The sequence below is a fragment of the Hyperolius riggenbachi genome, chromosome 3, assembly GCF_040937935.1.
Source record: "Hyperolius riggenbachi isolate aHypRig1 chromosome 3, aHypRig1.pri, whole genome shotgun sequence".
NCBI lineage: Eukaryota > Metazoa > Chordata > Amphibia > Anura > Hyperoliidae > Hyperolius > Hyperolius riggenbachi.
Genome location: NC_090648.1, coordinates 259,068,150 through 259,091,631, shown reverse-complemented (window position 1 = coordinate 259,091,631; position 23,482 = coordinate 259,068,150). Strand labels below are relative to the sequence as shown.

Genomic DNA, 23,482 nt, shown 5'->3' with positions numbered 1-23,482 from the left:
CCAAGGGTCAGGCAGTATTGGATATTTCCTGGTCCAGGAACCAGGTCTCTCTATGTGCTCGCTGTCCTGGAGAGCCTGGGTGGCTAGGGAATGTGTTGGCACAGAGCAGCATGCTCTCTGGATACAGAGTATCTGCTGTCCCTGGAAGTACCTGTGGGGTTGCCTTAAGGTAGCTGCTTTCAGCGGGATATTGCGCCCTGTTGGTCGGCCTGGATGATGGATAGGCATCGCTTCAGGAGGGGTCGCTCTGAGGACACACCAAGCGGAGGCAGCGGCACGATAGTGGCGTCCGACAGATACGCATGGCGGAGGCGGTTTGCGGAAGTCTCTCGGCCGCGACCTCGGGGAGAACTCCCGGGTCGTGTGACGCCACTACCGGTTTGCCGGGTGGAGAGGAGTGGCCGTCCGGAGTCCCAGCGTCTGGCACATCGTGGAAGGATGTCGGAGATAGAGCAGGAGCCAGGACGGGTAAGATTGCTCTGCTGGGACCCGGGCTGCGGTGGTGACTCTTGTGGGAGCGCTTTTTCCGCATGCAGCAATTTGTTTGGTGGCATGTTGTGCTGCACAAAGGCATTGCTTTGTGAAACAGATTATGCATCATCTTGTTTAAGCAATGTGCTCACACTTTTCTACTGTGTTAAAGAGTAATATGATAAGTTGTGAGGATTTAATTTAAGGACTTTTTTGTGTGCTCATTTAAAGTCTGCAAATGAATTACATTTTCCATGCATTTTTTTGTGGAGGAAAGCTGAAAGTGTTTATACTACTTGATTAACAGATATAAGCATATAAGCCTTAAGCAGATATAACTATTTGTTTGTGTATTGGGCTTTAAAGCTGTTATGTGGAACTAAATATTGTTTTGTGTTTTTTGCAGGGCACTTCGACTAAAGTACCTGACCCTGCTAAACTAATTAAACAGTGCCCTGTGTGTAATTCAAAAGTCAATCCTGCATTAACAAAACTGCTATGCAGAGATTGCACTTACAAAGTAATGAGGCAGGAATCTGCATCTCAGAGACATACATGTTTTGAGATGAGATTTAAAAGATACTTTAAAGATATTTAAAGCTACTACTATACCTTCTAAACCTGACACACCAGCTAATACTCAAGCTGATAAGGCGACTCTGCCTCAGGTGTCGGAAGTCATTAAGCATAAAAAAGCTACTAGGAAGACTAATAAATCAATTAATGTTCTGATGAAGAGGAAATTAGTGATAATAATGGTGATTCTGCAAACTCTGAGGGGCAAGAAATAGAAAATAAACCGTCAAAGTTTAAATTCCCTGTGGCGGAAACTGACATTTTATTAACGGCCATATATGAAAATTTAAGTAAAACAGTTACTGAACCTGCTTCAATGCATGAAATTATATGAAGGTATGGAAAATCCACAAGAGCTGTGTTTTCCAGTTCATCAATCAACCTTATTACAAGTAAATGGAAGAACCCCATTAGAAAGTTATTCATGTCTAGGGGGTTTAAAAGACTGTTTCCGGTTTCTGAGAAAGATTGCAAAAGGCGGGACAAGAATCCTAAACTATATGCAACTTTTTCTCAAGGCAATAAGGATGATGAATTGGCCTTTGAGGATCTTGGACACTTATAGGACCAATCAGATAAAAATGAATACGTATTTAAAATACTGTGGCCTGCTATCTGTGCTAACTTCAGGCCTTCAGCTGCTACAACCTGTGTAGCAAGTGTGATAGCACTGTGGTTGCAGCAATTGGAAGATATTAATAAGGATACACCTAAAGATCAATTAATAAACTCCATGACAGCAATGCATAAGGCAATTGCTTATATAATTGACGCAGCTTCAGAGTCAATAAGGTTAACAGCAAAAGCAGCGGGTATTTCTAATGTAGCAAGAAGACATTTATGGATTAGAACATTGCATGTAAGTATGACATATAAAGATAGTCTGTTCCATTCCAGTAGTGGGTGATACTTTTTTTGACCCAGAATTAGAAGTTCTTGAAAGAACTGCTAATAGAAAGAAATTGTTCCCTAAAAAGAGACAATTTAAACAGGGGAAGAGGTGTTTTTTTCGTCAAAACAGACAAACATAAAAACCAGAAAAAAAAAAAGACTTGGTCTTTCAATAAAGATAAAAAAAAAAAAGTTTAATTTCACTAAAGAGTTAACTTTGCCTCAACATCAGGAAATGTTACAAGAGGTTATCACAGACATGCTAGATAGAAAAGTGGTATCAGTGGTGCCTGTGGATCAGAGAGGCGAGGGCTTCTATTCAGAAGTATTTCTGATCCAAAAGCCGTAAGGAAAATACAGAATACTATTGCATTTAGAATTTAAAACCAATCAACCCATACATAAAATACGAAAAGTTTTGTATGGAGTCGATTTACTCAATAAGAAATCTTCTGATGCCAAACGGCTTTATGGCAAGCATAGATCTTCAGGATGCTTATTGATATATACCAATCGAGTTAAAATCTCAAGCGTTCCTAAGATTTGCAGTACAAATGGAAAAAGGGGTTCAGCACTTACTAATTACTAATGTTATGGTAGAATTGATTGCTGCAATGTACAGAATACGCCTTATCATAATACCTTACCTGGACGATCTTCTGATAGTGGCAAAAAAAAAAAAAATATTAAAAGAACTAGAGGAACACAGACTGTATTACATCAACTGCAGGAGGCAAGCTGGATAGTGAGCAAAGAGAAATCACAGCTTGTTCCAACGCAGAGTATTTTGTTTCTGGGGTTTATGATAGATTCAGTACAACAAAAGATATTTCTTCCACAGGAAAAGATACAGATGATTGTAAACAAAGTTCAATGCATGTCAGTCAGTAACACTCAGACAAATCATGCAGCTGCTGGGTCTTCTGACTTCAGTTGTGCCAGGAGCTCAGTGGGCTCTGAAGCATACCAGTATTCTACAATCTTGGATGTTACCAATTGGAACAAACAGGATACACTAGACAATATGGTGGCAGTGGATCCCCAAGTGAAAAAAAAAAAAAAAGTTTACGATGGTGGCAAGTAATTCAAAACCTCACACAAGGCAACAGATGCAAGTTTGTCAGGATGTGGGGCACATGTGGCCACCTTTCAGGTTCAGGGTGTCTGGAATCAGTCAATGATGGAACACTCATCGAACTTCAGGGAACTGATGGCGGCAAAAATGGCACTAATCAGCACATTATATATTCTGAAAGCGTGTCATGTTCAAGTACAATTAGACAATGCAACTGTGGTAGCATATCTGAATCGCAAGGGGGGAACCAGGTCATTATTTTTGACCTTGGAGATCCTTGACATAGCAGACCAAAACTTGCTATCACTAACAGCAGGGCACCTGAAGAGGTCGCTCAATGTTCTGGCAGATCAGATAAGCAGACTCCAGATAACGAACACATAGTGGTCTCTGAATCAGAGTTTATGCAAAATAATTGTGAGAAAATGGGGCCAGCCCAACTGGACTTATTCGCAAACAAATCCAACAGGAAGTGCAAACAGTTACATTCCCTTAATATAATGGACAATCCTGTAGCAATTGATGCCTGACTCTGATATGGAATAAGACTGTCACATGATTCTCATTGCTACTAACTGGCCCAAGAGGGCAGGGTATCCGCTTCTCCTATCAATGTTAATAGACCAACCATGGGAAATACCAGTGTCAGAGAACATGATACAGGTACAAGACCAGGCTGTAGTAAACCTAGAAAAGTGAAAACTTACAGCGTAGTTTCTGAAAGGGCAGTGCTTGAAGTCAAGGGATTGTCCTCAAGAGTAGTTAATACTCTCTTGAAAAGTAGAAAAGACAATACTCGTCTAATATACCAAAAGGATTGGGAAACTCTTATTTTGTGGTTAGAAAACTCTAATTTTTAGTTAACAGAAATGGCTACAATTTTAGAATTTCTGCAGGAGGGCGTAGGAAAAAGGTTGGCCTTAAGTACAATTAAGGTCCAAATTTCTGCCCTATCAGTTTTTTTGTGTGGATAAAAAGATAGCTTTAGACCCTTTTTATAATCACATTTGTAAAATTAAGAGACCAGTTATGGTTAAACCATTCCCGAAATGGGATTTATCTTTAGTGTCGCAAGCATTGACATCTGAAGATTCATTAAAAATGTGTACTCTTAAAACAGTATTTTTGGCAGCGATCATTTCAGCTGGGCGCATTAGTGAACTCCAAGCTCTCTCACACAAAGAACCATATTGTTCCTCCTTTAATGATCGAGTAGTTCTCCGGACAAGCCCAGAATTCCTACCAAGGGTTGGTGACATGTTCCACAGAACACAGGTGATCGTATTGCCATCTTTCTGTATTAATCCAAAATCAGAAAAAGATAACCTTATAACTTACCTGGAGAAAGTTAGAGTTCAGAAAATCAGAGTCACTGTTCATAAATGATACAGGAAAATCCAAAGGATTAAAAACCGCTACAAAAACAATTGCCAAAGGGATCAAAGATTGTATTCTGGAGGCATACAAATTATGGGTAAGGATCCTCCAGGGAACTTAAAGGCCCATTACACCAGGGCAGCCGCAACAACGTGGGCTTACAGGGCAGGTGCTTCACCGCTGAACATCTGCAAGGCTGCGACCTGGAAGAGTTTGGGAACCTTCAGGAAGCACTATCGATTGGACCGGATAACGAGACCGATCAAGGCTTCAGAAGAACTGTCTTAAAGGCAGTTAGCCCACCCTAAGGTTGGTGATTGATTTCTTGCTGATCATCTCAATGTGTACCTGTCCTGGAGTGTTACTGGAAAAACCAGGAGTTAGCTTACCTGGTAACGACATTTTAAGTAACACTCCAGGACAGGTGGGGGTACCCACCCCCATATATATCATATATTGCATGATATACATGTTATATTATATGTATTTTAATGTAATATATTAGGGTCATGTTAATGTATATTGTTCCTGTTCCTTGATGATATACTGCCTGACCCTTGGTCCATGTTTAATTTATAGAGAGGCTGAGGGATATTTCCTGTTCCTGGGAGGAGCCAAGTCTCAATGTGTACCTGTCCTGGAGTGTTACTTAAAATGTCGTTACCAGGTAAGCTAACTCCTGGTTTGGGGTGTATTTTTACACATACCCATGCTGAGTGGGAGAAAGATCTCTGTAAATGGACAATTGTGTGTAAAAAAAATTAAAAAATTGTCATTTACAGAGATATTTCTCCCACCCAGCATCGGTATGTGTAAAAATACACCCCAAAACACATTATACTACTACTCCTGAGTACGGCAAAAAAGATTTTAAAAAAATCATTTTTTTTGCCAAAATTCATGTCTTTTTTGATGAATATAATAAAAAGTAAAAATCGCAGGAGCAATCAAATAGCACCAAAAGAAAGCTTTATTAGTAACAAGAAAAGGAGCCAAAATTCATTTAGGTGGTAGGTTGTATGAGCGAGCAATAAACCGTGAAAGCTGCAGTGGTCTGAATGGAAAAAAAGTGGCCGGTCCTTAAGGGGGGTAAAGCCCTAGGTCCTCAAGTGGTTAAGGACCGGCCACTTTTTTTCCATTCAGACCACTGCAGCTTTCACGGTTTATTGCTCGCTCTGGGCGATCTGTGGCGGGGGGGGGGGGGGGGGAGAAATCAGTGTGCTTGGGTGCGACATAGGGTGGCTGCAGCCTGCCCTGGTGGTCCCTCGGACATTGGGACCACCAGGGCAGGAGGCAGCCTGTATAATACACTTTGTAAACATTACAAAGTGTATTATACACTTTGTATGCGGCGATCGCGGGGTTAACATCCCGCCGGCGCTTCCGTATGGCCGGCGGGATGTTGCGGCGGGTGAGCGGTGACAGGTGCCGGCGGAGGATCGCTTCACGGATGATGCGATCGCTCCGCCCATGCCCTTACAAGGACCGCCGCCTCTCGTCTATAAGGCGGTCCTTGCGGGGTCCACTTCCCGGCCGCCTCTGTGCATTAGGCGGTCGGGAAGTGGTTAAAATCTGGCAGAACATGAAACAGATAAGACCCTGAAGGCAATGAGCAGAAGCTAATAATTTTGCAGTTACTGCTTTCTCCCAGAATGTATTTTAAAGTTTTATTATGTTTGAGGTACAGACTAACCAACAAGCTTATGGTGAACCAGAACTCATTGGAGTGTGTAATGGGCTACAATGGTCTAAAATGCACAGAAAACAAGTTTGCCTTCTTAAAACAGAATGTAATTGTGATAATTCAGGTTGGAGTGAGCTCCGAGATAACTCCCATCATTGCTGAATATATGCAAATTAACCATTGTCGTCAGAAGCTAAACACACCTCCAGATCTGCTGGAATGCAATGATGTGTCAGCTTGTAATTAGTACAGAGCCATAATAATCCAACATGCATACAGACGGTTTAAGATTGGTTGATCCTCATCAGTGCAAGGCATGGATTAATTTAACTCTATGAAGTAGGACTTGAAAAACCCAGAGGTACAGACTAACCAACAAGCTCATGGTGAACCAGAACTCATTGGAGTGTGTAAGGGGCTACAATGGTCCAAAAAGCCCCCTTACTAAAATGCACGGAAAACAAAAGTTTGCTTTCTTAAAACAAAGTATTTGTGATAATTCATGTTTCAGGTAACCTCGAGTTGAAAGAAATTTAAAGGGATATTGTTAAAAAATGGATGGTGTAGTGATGTAATTAAGAGCACTATATTTTCCTAACTTGGAGATTTCCACTGATTTAAGAAAAAGAAATTAAGCTAGGCCTCACTATATAGTTTTGCATAATAGAATAATTTTTTGGCCATGTTTGTAAAAAGATTGAGTTATAGAATTATTCCTTTAATGAGTTTGACAGTTTTCATATTTTCTTTTTCCTCTTGTAGATCATACAAGAGATGAAATATCAGATACCATCCCAACTACTGCACTGAAAACTTCCATAGAATTTAAAGACCAATTGAAGACTTCACAGGAAAATTCAGTCTTGGGTATGTTTTTATTGTACATAGAAGTATTTACCAATAAACTAGAAATCAGATTATTTAACTTTGTTTTCAGGAATATACGGTAGTATTCGATTTGTTAGATGAAATTAACATTTGGATGGCACTTTAGTTTTTGGATGGTCAGTTGGATATAAATAATTCCACGTTTTATGTAGGATTATACAAATTTTGAATGTAAATATATGCAGCTTGACCTTGAAAATGTCAGTCACATCCCAAGGTGAAATTTAGGCATAGTTATTGATCACAAAGTCTGAAAACTTTACTGTTTAGGTAAATTATTACAGAAGTGTCATTGTTTTTCTCCAACCATCATATGAGACACGATAGGAGAGTGGCGTTTTACCTCCTCCTGTGGAAACTCTACCAACAAGTACTTTATAAAAGGCCCCTTCACCCTCCGTTTACTTATGTTTCCACAGCAGAAACATCAGAGGACAAGGCTCTTTATTTTCTGTGTATCTTTTTATCCTGCACAGTGTATGCTCATTCACCTCTACCTTATGTGGTTGAAAAGCATGACACTTGCCTGCAAGATTAGCTTCTAGTGTGGTAGAAGGGGGCTTTCCAAACTGCAGGCGGTCCACCTGTAGCATGTTTCATGTCGCGCTGCGGCTGGAGGGTAGCAAGCAGCTGCACTAGTGCATTAGGACCTGTGGAGGAGTTTGGCCGGGAGTACAGTGTGCTCTTTCCAGTTTCTGACTGTGAAAGTAGAAGTTCACAGCTGTGCTAGTAATTTTGCGAAGGGGGTGTGCCAGAACCTTGTCCTTGAAAAGCAGAAGTAAGGCTGGCATCCCTCATGTATTGTTTTGAATACTGAGACTGCATTCACACTGATGGCTGCTGGAAGCAGTGGTGAAAGAAAAACAGTGTAGCAGGCCCAGAAATTAATAACTTTAAGATTAAGTTGCCTATCATGTCTTTACTCCAGGATGTGTTTATGGGAAGGGGTCTTTAGTAATTGTATGTTTTATTTTCTCCTGCAGACTAAAACCGAGCAAAACAGTAGAAAAGCCCTGTTGTTTGTTAGGCTACCCTAACAGCTAGTGCCAGTTATGTATTGACTTTTGGAGTGCTGCAGAATCATCCAACATGTTTAAAGAGAACTAGAGACGAAGCACCCTCATGTATTTTACTACATTTATCAGTGGGAACATGACAGTAAACACCTACCATGCTTTTAGTTTCATTCTAATCTGCTTAATTAGTCTGTTATCAGCTGTGATGAGAATCCTGGACTGATCCTTCAGTCTAGGTTTGACCTGGAAACATTATAGCTGAGTCATTTTTCTGTGGAGTCTTTTCAAGCCAAAGCCTGCCCCCTCCTGGCTCAGCTTTGCTGCTTTGAATACTGAGAGCTCTGATGACATAGGAGGGGCTGCTTCTGCTGAGAGAGAAGCTCTGAAACAGATAAGTGTGGCTGCAATATGATCTGTGTGCATTCTGCATAGATAATGATGATGACTGCAGTTTCATTCCTATGAGAGACACTTCCTACAGGCAGCTGCATATCATACCAAAATAAAAGCACACAGATGAAAGGCTGCAGAAGCAGAAGGGATATGAGCTGGCGGCCATATTGGATTTTTCCTGGAGCAACAATAGATAAAAAACACTAAAAAAGGCACACCAGAGTGGCAAAATTATCAGGTAGAGCATTTATTCTTTACAAGCTATCGACTGATATGTTTATCTTTTGTGAAAAATTCATCTTTGGTTCCCTTTAAAGACAATTGATTGTTAAAAGGAGATGCAGGACACAAACAATTTTAAGTGATCAATTTTACTTATAATTACTGAGCCAGCAAAACTACTCCATACAGTCTATACAAGCTCGATGTATGGTGAATGCAAAACTATGGAGCCAAATTTCTAATCTACTCACCTCAATGTCATGGCTGTCCTGTAATGTCAAAGGGCCATGTACATATAATAAGAGGTTACAGAATCTAAAATTACATGCTGATGCGGCGCTGCTGCAGAAGATACATCTGAACGTATCACTTGCCAATTTTTTTTCCCCGTTAAATCTGGGGGGGGGGGAGCGAGTGAGTTCAGTAAAGCAGGAGTGGTAACTTTAGTTTACCATCACCTCTTGCAGAGAGATATCAGTGGCATCATTCCCTTGTTGGAGCAGAATCCTCACCCATCTCCTTTTTGTTTGAGGCCATATCTATCTCTCTGTAAGAGGTGATGGTGAAGTAAAGTTGCCACTCCTGCTTTATTATATATATGTGTGTGTATATGTATGTATATTATATCTCTACCTACCTACCTAATAAAGATAATTTGGTTTACTTCCAAGAGTTAGGGGATAAAATTACCACTACTTTGGTAGGAAATGTCGTAAAAGGGGAGACTATAATGCTGTACTAGAATTGGGGGAGGATAGAACGTTCAAACAGCCCATTGCCAGCATAAACAAGGAAAAAAATGACAGATTCAGAAAGTTTTTTTTTTTTTTTTTTAAGAACACCTGCAATTGATAAACGCATGGCATCCATACAATCGGCAGTATACTTTACTCCCAACCTCATTATTTGCAGGCACGTTTAGACTAACGCCTTATCTCATTTGCACTGGTTAATGTGGTACATTCCACGGTGGTTTGTGTAGTTTGATTACCAGTGCTGCTCATCAGGATTCCGGATATCCGGGTAACCCGGATATCTAACCTTTTTATTAGCTTTTTTTTTTAGCTTCGGATTCCGGATACCTGGGCCAAATCCGTATACCTATCTGCGGATATTTGGATGCATAACACGGATATTGTGGATATCCGTATCCGAAATACTGTAACTAAGGAGATGATGTCCTGGAGCCAATCAGAGGCCTCCCAGCAGAAGCCCACAGAGGGGAACACTGGCCAGCCCCACCTGACCTCATTAAGCCAATCAGAGGGCTCCAAGCCTTAACCCTGGCACCCAATCACAGAAAGGAGCACTGGCCAGCCCCCCTGAATGAGGGCTGCCATTATGAGACATATCGTCCTAGCTTGCTGAATGCTCACTGAGAGACATGCTCCAGTGCTGCTGGCCTAGCAAGGGCTGTACACAGTGATAAACCGAAAGCTGTTTGGTGATTAACCCCTTCACTATCACTACACCATTGTTAAATCATTAATTAGCTTGATGTCATTGTGTAACAGTCAGTGTGTGCTGCATGCAGCTGCTATGTGTCTGTGTGTGTGCTGTGCACAGACCAGGCCAGATGCTGCCTGCTGGCCAGCTATTAGCCTTAGCTAGCTACAGTAGAGGTTAGGATTACTGTGTTGTGTAGTTAGTACTGTAGTACTGCAGTCAGTGCTAGTAGTTGTTAGAGTAGTAGTACTACTGTTAGCTTTCTACAGAACTGTTGTGCTGTGAGCAGTGTCAGTTAGTGTGCACGTGTCTTCTCCTCCGCTGTGTGACTGGCACGTGTCACTTGCCACTAAGCAAGTGACACGTGCCTGGCACACGTTACACCTGCTGCATTGCCCTGCTCCCTGTGCTGCTCACACCGGAGGACTTTTCACTTTATTAACTATTTCATGATGGAGGGCTTTATTGAAGTTTTAGAGACAGGATGGAACTGCAGATGGTTTTGGCAGGAGAAAATCCACAGGTAAATGACGGTGTTCCTGATGGGGCCAGAAAACTATATAGAGCTTTTTAAAGAGGCCAATAAATCTCTTTTGAAACTATGGTGGAACATACACAGCCTTAAGGTAGCCATACACTGCTCCTGCCTCCCCCCTCCCCCCCCAAAAACATCACCTGAAGCTGGCTCTGGGTCCTCTTCTCCGTGCTGGACCGCATCCCAGCGTACACTGTGTCACTCAGTGACCAGGAAGTTCAAATAGAGCGCTCTCTATTTGAACTTCCTGGTTACTGGAGTGACACAGGAAGTTAATGTACGCTGGGATGGAGCAGGAACAGCGGTGCAGCGCGGAGAAGATGCCCGGGAGGCAGTGTCAGGTAATGTATACCTGTATCGGATCGGCCGCCGCTAGCGACGCGCTCCCTACCCGCACGGCGTGATCCACAGACCGATCCGATTTTGGGAGGAAATCGGATCGGTGGGTGCGTTTAGCACGAACGATTGGTAGCAGATTCGATCCCAGTGATCGAATCTGCTGTCGAACGGCGGCAAATCGGGCCAGTGTATGGCCAGCTTTAAGCAATATAAAAAGGATCAGATCTACCCCCGAGGCTTAAAGAGAACTAGAGACTAAGCACCCGCATGTATTTTATTACGTTTATCAGTGGGAACATGACAGTAAACACCTACCCTGCTTTTAGTTTTTCTTATCTGCTTAATTACTCTATTAGCAGCTGTGATAAGAATCCCCGACTGGCTCAGTCTAGGTTTGACTTGGAATCATTATAGCTGAGTCACTCTTCTGTGGAGTCTTTTCAAGCCCAAGCCTGCCACCTCCTGGCTCAGATTTCCTGCTTTGCATACTGAGAGCTGTGATGACATGGGAGGGGCTGCTCCTGCTGAGAGAGAAGCTCTGAACAGACAAGTGTGGCTGCAATATGATCCCTGTGTGCTCTGTGTGAACTAGATAATGATGATGACTGCAGTTTCATTCCTATGAGAGACACTTCCTACAGGCAGCTGCACATCATACCAAAATGAAAGCACACAGATGAAAGGCTGCAGCAGCCTTTCTCATATAGCCTAGATAGCAGCCTAGTCTCATAGCCTAGACAGCACATCCAGAAAAACTCATAATCCGGAAGCAGAAGGGATATGAGCTGGCGGCCATATTTGATTTTTCCTGGAGCAATAATGGATAACAAAACACAAAAAAAAAAAAAGCACACCAGAGCGGCGAAATTATCGGGTAGAGCATTTATTCTTTACAAGCTATCGACTGATATGTTTATTTTGTGTGAAACGTTCATTTCTGGTTTCCTTTAAAAGTCCAAATTTTTCCCACATGGGAGGTTATAGATGAATTCAAAACTACATGGGAGGAGGGCCTGGGCAAATGCTCGGTTATCATAATAGATATGCTAATCGAGCATGATGAAAAGTTGCTGATTAAAAAGAAAAATGAACTAAAAGAATAAGAAATTGCGATGCAGGCCTTTGATAGGAACACAGTCATGCAACCTTTTCTAGCACAATTAAAGAAAGATATGGCCAATTTTGAACAAATCCTAGTAGATGGTAAACAAAAGAAATTGGCTAGTGGCCGGCAGGACTATGTGAATGAGCAGCTTATAGATGGAAGCACAGGGCTAACAGGGGGAGATTGAGGTGGTTTCCCAGACCCCAAGGCCCACAAGGGGTAGGTCTCAATATGCCCAGGGCCTCACCAGCAGAAAATAGTGGGAATATACATAACTACAGATTCTGTGAGTGATTTTTTTTTTATTGGACAGCGATGCCGACCTAGAAAACGAATCGGAAGGACGCTTACAGGAAGCACTACGAGGCTGGGAGAATCACAATGATCTTGCTGTTTCTCAAAGAAGCAGCAGATCATTGCGGGGGCTTAGATCAACGAACGGGAATGGATTTTCCCGTTCATTGATCTCTGGGCGAGCGGGTGGCGGTGTGCATGATCGGCGGGAGCGCGGACAGCGGCGATAGCGCAGAAGGTACGGATTTCTCCGTCCCTTGGTTTTTTAGGGGGGGAAAAAGGGACGGATAAATTCGTACCGCGGGGGGGTAAAGTGGTTAATCATGAATGCTTTATGAAGTGCAGTTGTTGATATACTAATATTTTTTAGATAAAGATGTATATGTTTTTTTGATACTTTAATTACCGTGTCCTGAGTGGTGCTATTTTTTAAAGGGTTTCTTCTCTTCAATTGTAGAATCATTACACTATTGTTAAATCATTAATTAGCTTGATGTCATTGTGTAACAGTGTGTGCTGCAGGCAGCTGCTATGTGTCTGTGTGTGTGCTTTGCACAGACCAGGCCAGCTGCTGCCTGCTAACCAGCTATAGCCTTAGCTAGCTACAGTATAGGTTAGGGGATAGGATTATTGTTATTGTGTAGTTAGTACTGCAGTCAGTGCTAGTAGTTGTTAGAGTAGTAGTACTACGGTTAGCACAGCAGTTCTGTAGAAAGCTGTGAGCAGTGCCAGTGTGCATAAGTGTCTTCTCCTCTGCTGTCTGACTAGCACGTATTACTTACCACATGGCACTAAGCAAGTGACACATCCGGCATGCTCCTGGCACACGTTAAACCTGCTGCTGCATTGCCCTGCTCTGCTCCTGCTGCCTGTGCTGCTCACACCGCCAGGGTGCCACAGGCCACTGCTGCTGTGCTGATCACCTCTATATTTAACCCAATTGCTGCGTAATTTTTTGGAGGTGTCTTGGCTGAAAACTGTCATGTCCCAGTTGTGCTGTTGGAGTGGACACAATGTGGGCTGCATGACCGCTGTCTGGAACCTAGGCCTGATGCTAATTGACAGCCATTTTTTTTGGGGGGGGGAGGGGGGGATTTAAAGTCCCCACAATCAGTAGTGTTCCCCTTTAAAAGATAATGATGCTACATGCCTTATTTACCCTAAAAAAGATTTAGAAGCAATTTAAAGGCCACTTCCGGTTTTCTATCCGGATATCTGAATCTGCCGGATACTGAGGTTGGATATCTGATTCGGATTGGAAAATTTTGAACTTTGATGTCCGACCCAGATTGGATTTCTAGGTATCCGGATCCAAATTTTGAAAAGGTGTATCCAAGCAGCACTACTGATTACTCACCCGTTTCCATATACATTTTAGAAGTCATCCCTAGAGGAAATTGCCTACTGTGACGTTTCCCAATGCAACTTTATAAGGATGAGGAGTTTATAGGTATGCTGAAACAATAGTGGATGCAATACGCTGAACACAATCTACATCACATACAAGCCAATTTACCCACACTAAACCGACTATTTAAATCAGTTAAATGCTGGTATTTCACAAGTGGAATTATGAGAATTAAAAATTATCCAATGGCAAAACTGCAGGGCTTGACAGACTGAGTGCAGAGTACTACAAAAAATTAAAATATGATGTGGCCCTACATATGCAAAAGATGTTTAACCTGTTCCGGACCATAGGCTTACACCTCCCTAGTGACCAGGCTAATTTTTTTTACTAATTAGGGCTCTGCAGTTTGAAGTGCTCGCTGCAGAGCTGTACAGGTCAGCACACAAGTAATACCCCCCCCCTTTTTTTTTTGCCCACCAACAGAGCTGGTGGGCTCTGATCCCTGTATATATAAATATATATATAATTTATTTTTTTTTTAATTAAAGTTCACTTTTTTTTCCCTCCTCTGCCAGCCAATTACCGCGATTGGCAGTCATAGGCATCAGATTATGAGAGCCGATCCCTCCAGGGGACAGCCGAGTGACACGGCTGTCCCCAGTACAGCGATCGCCGCTGGGAGACTGATGACTAAGTGAAGCTCCGTCACTAAAGTGGGGATGTGTGCATGATCCCCTGCAATCTCCGCTCCCTGGACTTTATGCCAATTGGTGTTAGCCGGTCCTGGGGGAGCCGCTGCGATCATGCCAATTGCCATGAGGCGGTCGGCAACAGGTTAATACTATTATACACACTGGTAGACTACTTGCTGCAGCTAATAATGCCTTTTATCATGGTCACATGGAAAGAAGTTCACAAACCATTTGCTTTATCTGCACAAAATACTTGTCACTAAAGGGTCAGCTGGGACGCCCGTGAGGTATGGTCCATGAAGGTTTCAGTATATGGGAGGCTAGGGGTGTGAACACGTTGAGTCAATTGGTCACGAGCAAGTGGAAAACCTTTGTAGAATTGAAGGGAACCTAAACTGAGAGGGATATGGATGTTTCCTGTTAAACAATACCAGTTGCCTGGCATCCTGCTGATCTCTTTGGCTGCAGTAGTGGCTGAATAACACCCAAAACAAGCATGCAGTTAATCCAGTCTGACTTCAGTCTGAGCACCTGATCTGTATGCTTGTTGAGGAGCTGTGGCTAAAAGTATTAGAGACACAATCGGCAAGAGAATCAGGCAACTGGTATTTTAAAACGAAAAATCCATATCAGTTTAGGTTCCCTTTAAGACTGGTTTAATTTGCTAAATCCCCACATTCTTTACCATGCAATGTTAAGTCCATATATGAAAAAGACAGCGCACAGGAATTAGTATTTAAAGGAGAACTGTAGTCAGAGGTATATGGAGGCTGCCATATTAATTTCCTTTTAAGCAATACCAGTTACCTGGCATCCCTGCTGATCCTCTGCCTCTAATACTTTTAGCCATAGACCCTGAACAAGCATGCAGCAGATGAGGTGTTTCTGACATTGTCAGGTCTGACAAGATTAGCTGCATGCTGGTTTCTGGCGGTATTCTGTAGTCAGTTGGCTCAGCAGGGCTGCCAGGTAACTGGTATTGCTTAAAAGGAAATCAATATGGCAGCCTCCATACACCTCTCACTACAGTTCTCCTTTAATGATAGATACTTTTCTGAATTCAGGAAATTGCAGGCTCCCTCTGTCACTCATACAGAACCAGCTCCTGGAGAAAAAAAAACCATTTAAGACCCCGCCTTGGCACAGGGGAAAAAAAAAAAAATCTAAGAAAGTAACATGGCATATAGGCAGTTTATCATAAAAAAAAAAATGTACAGCACCCCATTTCAAAACCTTGTACAGGGCAAATTATGCCTTTGACATGAAGTATAAAAACCATCGTAAGTGCAAGACTTTCTGTCCTAAATATCAAATACGTATCTCACAGTTTATGGGACTGCAATGCTATTTGCTCCTTCTGGTTACAGACACTTTTCAACAGGATATGTGGGAAAAAAGCAGTCACACCTCAAGCCTTTCTATTTCACCATGAGGAGCAACTTAAAGGGGCATTACAGCGAAAAACTGTAAAATTTTAAAACATGTGCAAACATATACAAATAAGAAGTACATTTTTTCCAGAGTAAAATGAGCCATAAATTACTTTTCTCCTATGTTGCGGTCACTTACAGTAGGTAGTAGAAATCTGACAGAAGTGACAGGTTTGGGACTAGTCCATCCCTTTATATGGGATCCTTAGGGATTTATTTATTTTCAAAAGCACTTAGTGAATGGCATTTGCGCTCTCCAACTGCCAAAAAAACTGTAGCGAGCAGGGAAGCTGGCCAGCATAATTGTTTAAAGAGTAACTGTTAGCCCCCAAATTGAAATTTAAAACACTATTGCAATGTTTTATTATATAAGTGAGCCAAAAAGCCAATGTACAAGTTAAAAATCAATCTAATTTTGTTACTATCTAACCTTTTCCCCCAGCTCCGGACGCAAGCCGCATATCAGATACTGTAGCATGCAGAGCATGCCTATGTCTGGCCGACCCCCCTCTCCCCCCCCCCAGGACCAGGTGCCAATATATTCTCCCCACCGCAGCTGACCGCTCTGACACGGAGAGAGAGCGGCAGCACTTCCAGAGCAGCACAGCAGAGCAGCCAGCGCCGTGCATCTCTCTCACATGTGATTCTCTCACATGTGACTCGGCGGCGGCTGCTCTGCGGTGCTGCTTTGGAAGTGCTGCCGCTCTCTCCCGTGTCAGAGCGGTCAGCTGCGGTGGGGAGAATATATTGGCACCTGGTCCTGGGGGGGAGAGGGGGGTCGGCCAGACATAGGCATGCTCTGCATGCTACAGTATCTGATATGCGGCTTGCGTCCGGAGCTGGGGGAAAAGGTTAGATAGTAACAAAATTAGATTGATTTTTAACTTGTACATTGGCTTTTTGGCTCACTTATATAATAAATAAAACATTGCAATAGTGTTTTAAATTTCAATTTGGGGGCTAACAGTTACTCTTTAAATCCTTTTTAGGGAATATCTTTAGAAGAAATAAAAGCCTTGCTGAGAATCACCTATGAAGAGATGAACTAGTCCAAAACCTGTCGCTTCTGTCAGATTTCTACTGTAAGTGACAGCATTATAGGAGAAAAGTAATTTATGGCTTATTTTACTCCGGAAGAAACATACTTCTTATTTAATAAATAATAATCTGAACATTTGTATAGTGCTTTTCTCCTGTTGGACTCAAAGCGCTCGAGCTGCAGCCACTGGGACGTGCTCAAGAGGCCACCCAGCAGTGTTAGGGAGTCTTGCCTTGAACTCCTTACTGAATAGGTACTAACCCTATGTATATGTTTGCATTTTTAATTTTACATTTTTTTCGGTGTAGTTCTCCTTTAAGTCACAACAAAACATGGACAAACCGAGCGATATATCCCTTACACCTGACAATCTGGGATGTAAAGCAAGAACTACTTCATTTGTTCCACTTAGACTAGTTAAACGTGCTACTATATAAGAGGAAATATCAGTCCTTATTTTTATCCACCTCGGCATTCTGATTCCCCAGGATTTCCGTGCAAAAAGTCGTACAATTAATTTTCGGAACCTTTTTTCCTGTAACTTACCAAAATAAGCCAAGCAATAGTTTAGTATACATTGAGTATAATAAGTGTCAAACAAATTGTCAAAGAAAAAAAAATTAATGACAAATAGCTTGCATTTTTAATCCAAGCAGAAATATCAAGAAAATGCAGAAATATTTAAAGCAGAAAAAAAAAATACAGTACAGAGGTTGACTCCTAAAACACCTTTGTACGGTACACTTTGAAACATGGTATTGCACAAAGTGCCACATCGCAGTCCGGGCAATACACGGGTCTCCTTGTAGGGTTTTGTTTCAGTGTGGTAGGTGGCAAGTGTTCTGGAAGGTGGTGTGCAGAAAGGCGTGCCGGGTTTATGACGTATGACGCCCTGTGCCCCGGTCTAGGTGCTGAATCCGGTGGGGGATGTTTCACACATATGGCTTCCGTAAGCTGCCAAAGTTGTGGTAGGGTACAGGCCTTTCACAGTTTTCTTTATACAGCACATAGGTATTCCACAAACATTTGTTGCAGCAGGTGGTGGAGATTTTTTTTTTGTAATACTTCCGATGCTGTTTGCGGACAGTTAAATAAAGTCATTGCTCCATCAGCCCTGTCCACGCCCCTCATCGTACGGTTATAGTCCAACACCGCTTTGGGCTTGTCCACCTCCTGTTTACTTCTCGTAGTGGTGTGGACGGTCTCTGCATTGTGCACCGTGCTGAGGATGCACATGTCCCGCTTGTCCCTCCAACTCAGAGCCATAATTTTGCCTTTCTGCCAGGCAACAACCTCTCCCTTCAGCTTCCTGGCAGAAAAGGCCGGTGGCATATGGCGATGGTTAGCCCTCACCGTACCGTATGCGTCTGTCTTGTGCTGGATCAGGTGGCCAAACAGTTCCCGGGAGCTATAAAAATTGTCCGTATCCAGCAATGGCTCAATAAGTGTGAGTACAAAGGAGGTTGCACACCCAAACTCTCTGTACTGAGGTGCAAATTTGGTGACTGCCTGTATAAATAAGTGTTTCAGATGTACCCGGACTTGGTCTCACAGAGCATAAACTACTTCACCCCAAAGCGTGCCCTTTTGGATGCAATGAATTGCACCCAGCTGAGTCTCCCTTTTGTATGCCATGAGGCTTTCATCCACGGTGATGTCTTGCTCCGGAACGTAGATCCCCTTGAAATTGGCAACAATAAGCTGGTAGATCTCCCAAATCTTCTTCAGCTTGAGAGCGTGGTGGGTGGCCTCAAAGTCCTCATTGTTGCCGAAGTGCAGGTACTTCATGATGAGGGTGAAGCGGGGCTCGGACATAACTGAGCCAAAGAAAGGCGTACTGAGGATCCTGTTAGTGGTCCAGTAACACTTCTGCAGCGGCTTACCGATAACTCCCTGGAGGATGATGAGGCCCAGGAATACCCAGATGTCGTCGCAGGTGACAGGTTTCCATTTCCTGCTCCAAGAGAACCTGGGTAGAGGAGCACCCTGCTGCGCTACATACCGATTGGTCTCCTCGATCATCTGGATGACCTCATCGGTAAGAAATGGCTTCAAGTAGGACAGCGGGCTGTGGTCACATGCGATCTTCTGCCCAGGTGCCCCTGTGAAAGGGAATCTGGGTGGTGGGGCTCCTCTGTTTCACAGTCACTGCTCTCAGACTCCGCAGACAGGTCACCGGGAATCTAGCTGTCCGTAGACTCCTCAAAGAGGTCCTCCTCACTGTTGCTTCCCTCCAGGACATCCAGCAGCTCCTGGTCACACAGACGCCTCCGGGAGGACGAGGCTATGACCCAAAACTGGATACGGGGTCAAAGGTCAGAAACCGGAATAAAAAAATCCAGCAAAAGCAAGCACACAGATCACAGCGTCTTTATAAAGACTAGCAAAACTGCAATATGTATGTAGCAGAGGCTGGAAAAGGCAGGAAATCACTCAAAGCACAGAAATCACAAAAGCAGAGCTGACAAGCAGACTAAGCTATTGGACATTGGGACTCTGAAAGAGGAAGAATCTGTAACTGTTCTGCCCTTTTATATTGTGTACAGGTGTTTGCAAACAACTTTGATTTGCTACAGCATGATTGGATTACATTCGTTGTGTATTGATGTAATCGAATAATGCAATTGATGCGACGGCCAGCAGGGGGTGCATGATCGGCGTCAGAGGAAGTGGCTGGGCAGCACCATCTTCCCTGCACAGCCGATCAGCCCGGGGGAGAGGGTAGGGGAGACCGGGAGGGAGAAGCCTGCAGCCAGGAGAGCAGGCTGGAGGCGGCGAAAGCGCTGCAAACATGAGTGGGGGAACTGCTGGACGAGCTGAGGTCGTCCAAAACATTTATAGGAAGTTTAGTCTGGACGAGCTCAGCTTGTCCGTAACGCTAGGCAGGTTAAGAAATTAAAAAAGTACATACCATATGCATTTAATTCTGGAGAGATACAAACATTGATGAAGCAGTTTCATTATATGACCTGGTATGTCACTATGCATAGCTGTTAACAATTTCAGTATTGTATGGGACACTGTACATGATGGCAAGAAAGCCATAATATCTGATATTATAACTTCATAAATGAGCTATGTAAATTTATCTGAAAATGCAAATATATTGTTTAAAAAAAAAATTAAACTAAAGTTACTTACTTGCCTCGGTAGTGGGAATCCTCTGGATAGTTCAGAGGCCTTTAGAATCTTCCACCATTCCAGTGCTGGGTTTCTCTTTGTCTTTAAGCAAGGGTGTTCATACTGGGCATGCATGAGTATGGTACACACATGCCTAGTAGAAGGGAGTGCTCATTCTGTTTCTTCCCTCCAAGCATGAATGTTTCCCTTTGCTGGGCATGTGCAGACCTTACTGCCCATTCATGATGCAAACCTCCAGGGCCATACTTGTGGCCATGAGAAACTGGGTGCGATAGGTTTAGAGGTGTACCCAGGGTTTTGTTTTTTGATTGCATCTAGAACAGTGAAACCAAAAGTGGGTTTTAAATTTGTGTATCAAACATTTTAAAAATGAAATTAACCTACAGTAAGTACATCTCTGTGCCTTTTGCAAATGGTTAAAGTGTACCTAAGAAGACAAGGTAAAGAATCAATACTTACCTGGGGCATCCTCCAGCCCCATAAACTGTTGCCTTCCTCGCGGTCCTCCCCAGTGGCTCCATCCAGTGTTGCCAACTCATCCCTTTAATTACTGACACATATGAATTCTACAAGTTCCGGGGCTAGGTAAATGCAGGTAAGGCACCGATTATGTGTAAGTAGCCCCAGAACCTGTATAACTTAGATGTGTCAGTAATTAAAGGGATGAGTTGGCAACACTGGCTCCATCCCTCTGTAAAAAACCCCAGTAATAGGGCTTCAGCTGCGCCATTTAGGCTGCTCTGCGCATGTGTGGCCTGTGGCGTGCTCCCTGCACCCAGCAATAGGGGCGTGCATGAGCAGTGTGATGGAAGTCCTATTACCGGGGGCTATTACAGAGGAACTAAGCCACCAGAGAGGATGGTGAGGGAGGAGGCAACAGAGTTCATTGGGCTGGAGTAAGCCCCAAGTAAGTATCAATTAATTACATCTTCTCTGGTTCACTTAAGCAACCGGAGAATACTTTAAGAAATACACATACCTGTGGCTTTCTCCAGCCCCCTTCAAGCTGTTTGGCCCCTCAAAGTCTTCCCAGGCTGCCTGGTTACAACTCTAAACCCTTTCGCACCGGGATGTACTGCACATGCACGCACCTGTTGCTGGGAGAGTTCTGCGCAGAACTATTGCGCAGGTGCTCCTGGGAATGGGAGCACAATGGGAGAGTGCCTGGACCTACCTGGCTGCCTAGCAGAGGATCGAGGTGGCCTGGGAGGACAGTGAGGGGACTGATCAGCTTGAAGGGGGCTGGAGGAAGCCCCAGGTATGTATAATTTTTTTTTTTATCGTTTTAGGTACACTGTATCCTGTAGGAGAGTAGCTTAGTGACTACACTTGAAGTAAAGATAATGAGATTCTAAAATTTGTTTGCATCCAAATTGTATGTAGCTTGGAACTGAGCCAATCAAAAGCCACAAGAAATGTATTTGACTGGGCCGGCTCCAAACACCCACTCAATTTTTGCATTTAAATTGAGAACATTCCTTTCCCCATCCATATGAACCTGTTCCATACCGCTGTAAGATACTGACAGAGAATTTGGTTGGTTTTGAGTACTGTTATTTCAATGGAAGATTCTGTGAATGGGTACCAGCAAGTTTGCCTGATCTGTTACAGAAATGTAATAGTGTATTTTTCTTTACAGGCTTCAGCAACAGAGAAAAAACTGGAGGATCAGGGGAATCATCAGAAGAGTGCACATAACTACTCAATATTTATCTTGAACAGCAAGAGGTTTCACCAATGGACAGATTCAGCTGGATCACTCCGTCTGCTTGTGGAATATACTAAGCGGCAAGACGATAAAACAAAAACAAAAAAAGTGCCACTATAAAAGTATTCTGTGACCATTGTTCAGTCTGCAGGGTATCCTGCACAATGGTACACCTTACTGTGCAATTCCAAATATAAAATCTTGCATTATATTTAAAATTGATTCTAGTATCAGTGCTGAGCATTTCTTTGCTGGGACCATATACCTGCCTTTATATAACACTTTGGTTTAAAACGGAAAAAGTATTACCTATGATTTTGTAACTTATTGTATTATTGCCTTAACGTCTTTAAACCCTGTTACACGCTGCTTGTAGATCTGTTAATAGTGATATACTTTTATGATAGTTTACAGACTTTTTGCTAACTTTTGATTACATTGTAAGCATTATTTTCTATTTGTACAGGGCTAGCAATATATTTGACTTAATTGTAGACAAAATATTAACAAAAGATGTAAGAAATCTTGGCATGGTCTTAATTTTTTTTTCTTTATACAGAATGTAAATTATTGGCCCTGATGTTTTTAGACTTTTTTTTTTTTTTTTTTTAAATCATAATAGCTGGATGGCAGATGCCAGCTTAGCAGGTTAACTGAAACGATTGTAATACAGTTTGTAAATTGTAAGCTAAAGGATATTTTTATAATATACACTGTTTCATTGTCAAACCCCATTATGTCTTGTCTTTACTTATAGTTTGTTTACAATTGTATCCTCTCAGTAACAAGACCAATGAAAATTGTACACTGGAAATCTATTTAAGACATTTATAAGCCTTATAAGGATACATCCAAGGAAATAAAAAAAAATATATATAGATAGAGATTTAATTTTTATTTTTTAATTTACCTGGGGTTTCCTCCAGCCCCTAGCAGCCGATCTGTCCCTTACCACAGCACCGGTGTCCCGGGATACCCTCTGTCTGCATCTACTGCGCTTGCATGAGCGCGCAGCCACATGGCTCACAAACACGTGGTCTGGAGTGTTCTGCGCAGACTAAGTACTTCTGTGCCTGCTCGCACAGAAGATCTTGACCTGGCGAGGTTGGCATCTCCAACAGGGACACTTAAGAGGGACGGATTGGTTACTAGTGGTTGGAGGGAAGCCCCCGCTCAGATTCCCCCCCCCCCCTCAGATGTATCCGTGGAACAAAATAAACCCACCCAAAGAGACGTTTATACCACCCTCACCTAATGTCTTAATGTAAGACAACTATACTCTAATGCAGTGATTAATGATGCTTGGAACAGTGTTTTCACTCAAGTGTAAGTGAAGGTGCCAGTCACCAGGGGTTGTAGCAGCCAGCTATGAAAATTAACCTGCACATACCAGATATTTCTCAGGAATGGGGCAGTGCCCGTCCTATGGAGTAGGATGAACAGGGGCTGACACAATGGCCACCAATTTGGAAATCTCTCAGCTGAAGTGATCATATGAAATTAGTCATGGGTAAAGTAAAGGTAACTTTGTATGTGACTGACTTATTTTCTAGAAAACAAATCACTTGCAACTGATGTGAACCTAAATGATCAGCCTTCAAATTAAATGCCCGTGCACATGCTCCATGTCAGCCGAAGGGGATTGGGACCTAATTCCTCGTGCGACATTGCAGGGCCCAAGCTGTGCACACGTGTTGCTCTATGGGGGGGGGGGGGGGGGGTCGAACAATGCTATCGTCCGACGCTTGGCTGAAGTGATCCAACAAGTCAGATTGCTGGCTGAGCTGTCGGTAACAAGGGTTGCCACGC

At 42.9% G+C, this 23,482-nt stretch overlaps 1 protein-coding gene across 1 annotated transcript in view; it reads left to right on the top strand.

Moving 5' to 3' along the window:
• PTPN12 (protein tyrosine phosphatase non-receptor type 12) overlaps window positions 1-22,402 on the top strand; it is a 129,835-nt gene extending 107,433 nt beyond the window's left edge. Inside the window, exons 14-15 of the mRNA XM_068276210.1 lie at window positions 6,837-6,941; window positions 21,605-22,402. Coding sequence (XP_068132311.1) covers window positions 6,837-6,941; window positions 21,605-21,663 — 164 coding nt within the window. The 3' untranslated portion in view covers window positions 21,664-22,402. The remainder of the gene's footprint in view (window positions 1-6,836; window positions 6,942-21,604) is intronic.
• The last annotated feature ends 1,080 nt before the right edge of the window (window positions 22,403-23,482 follow it).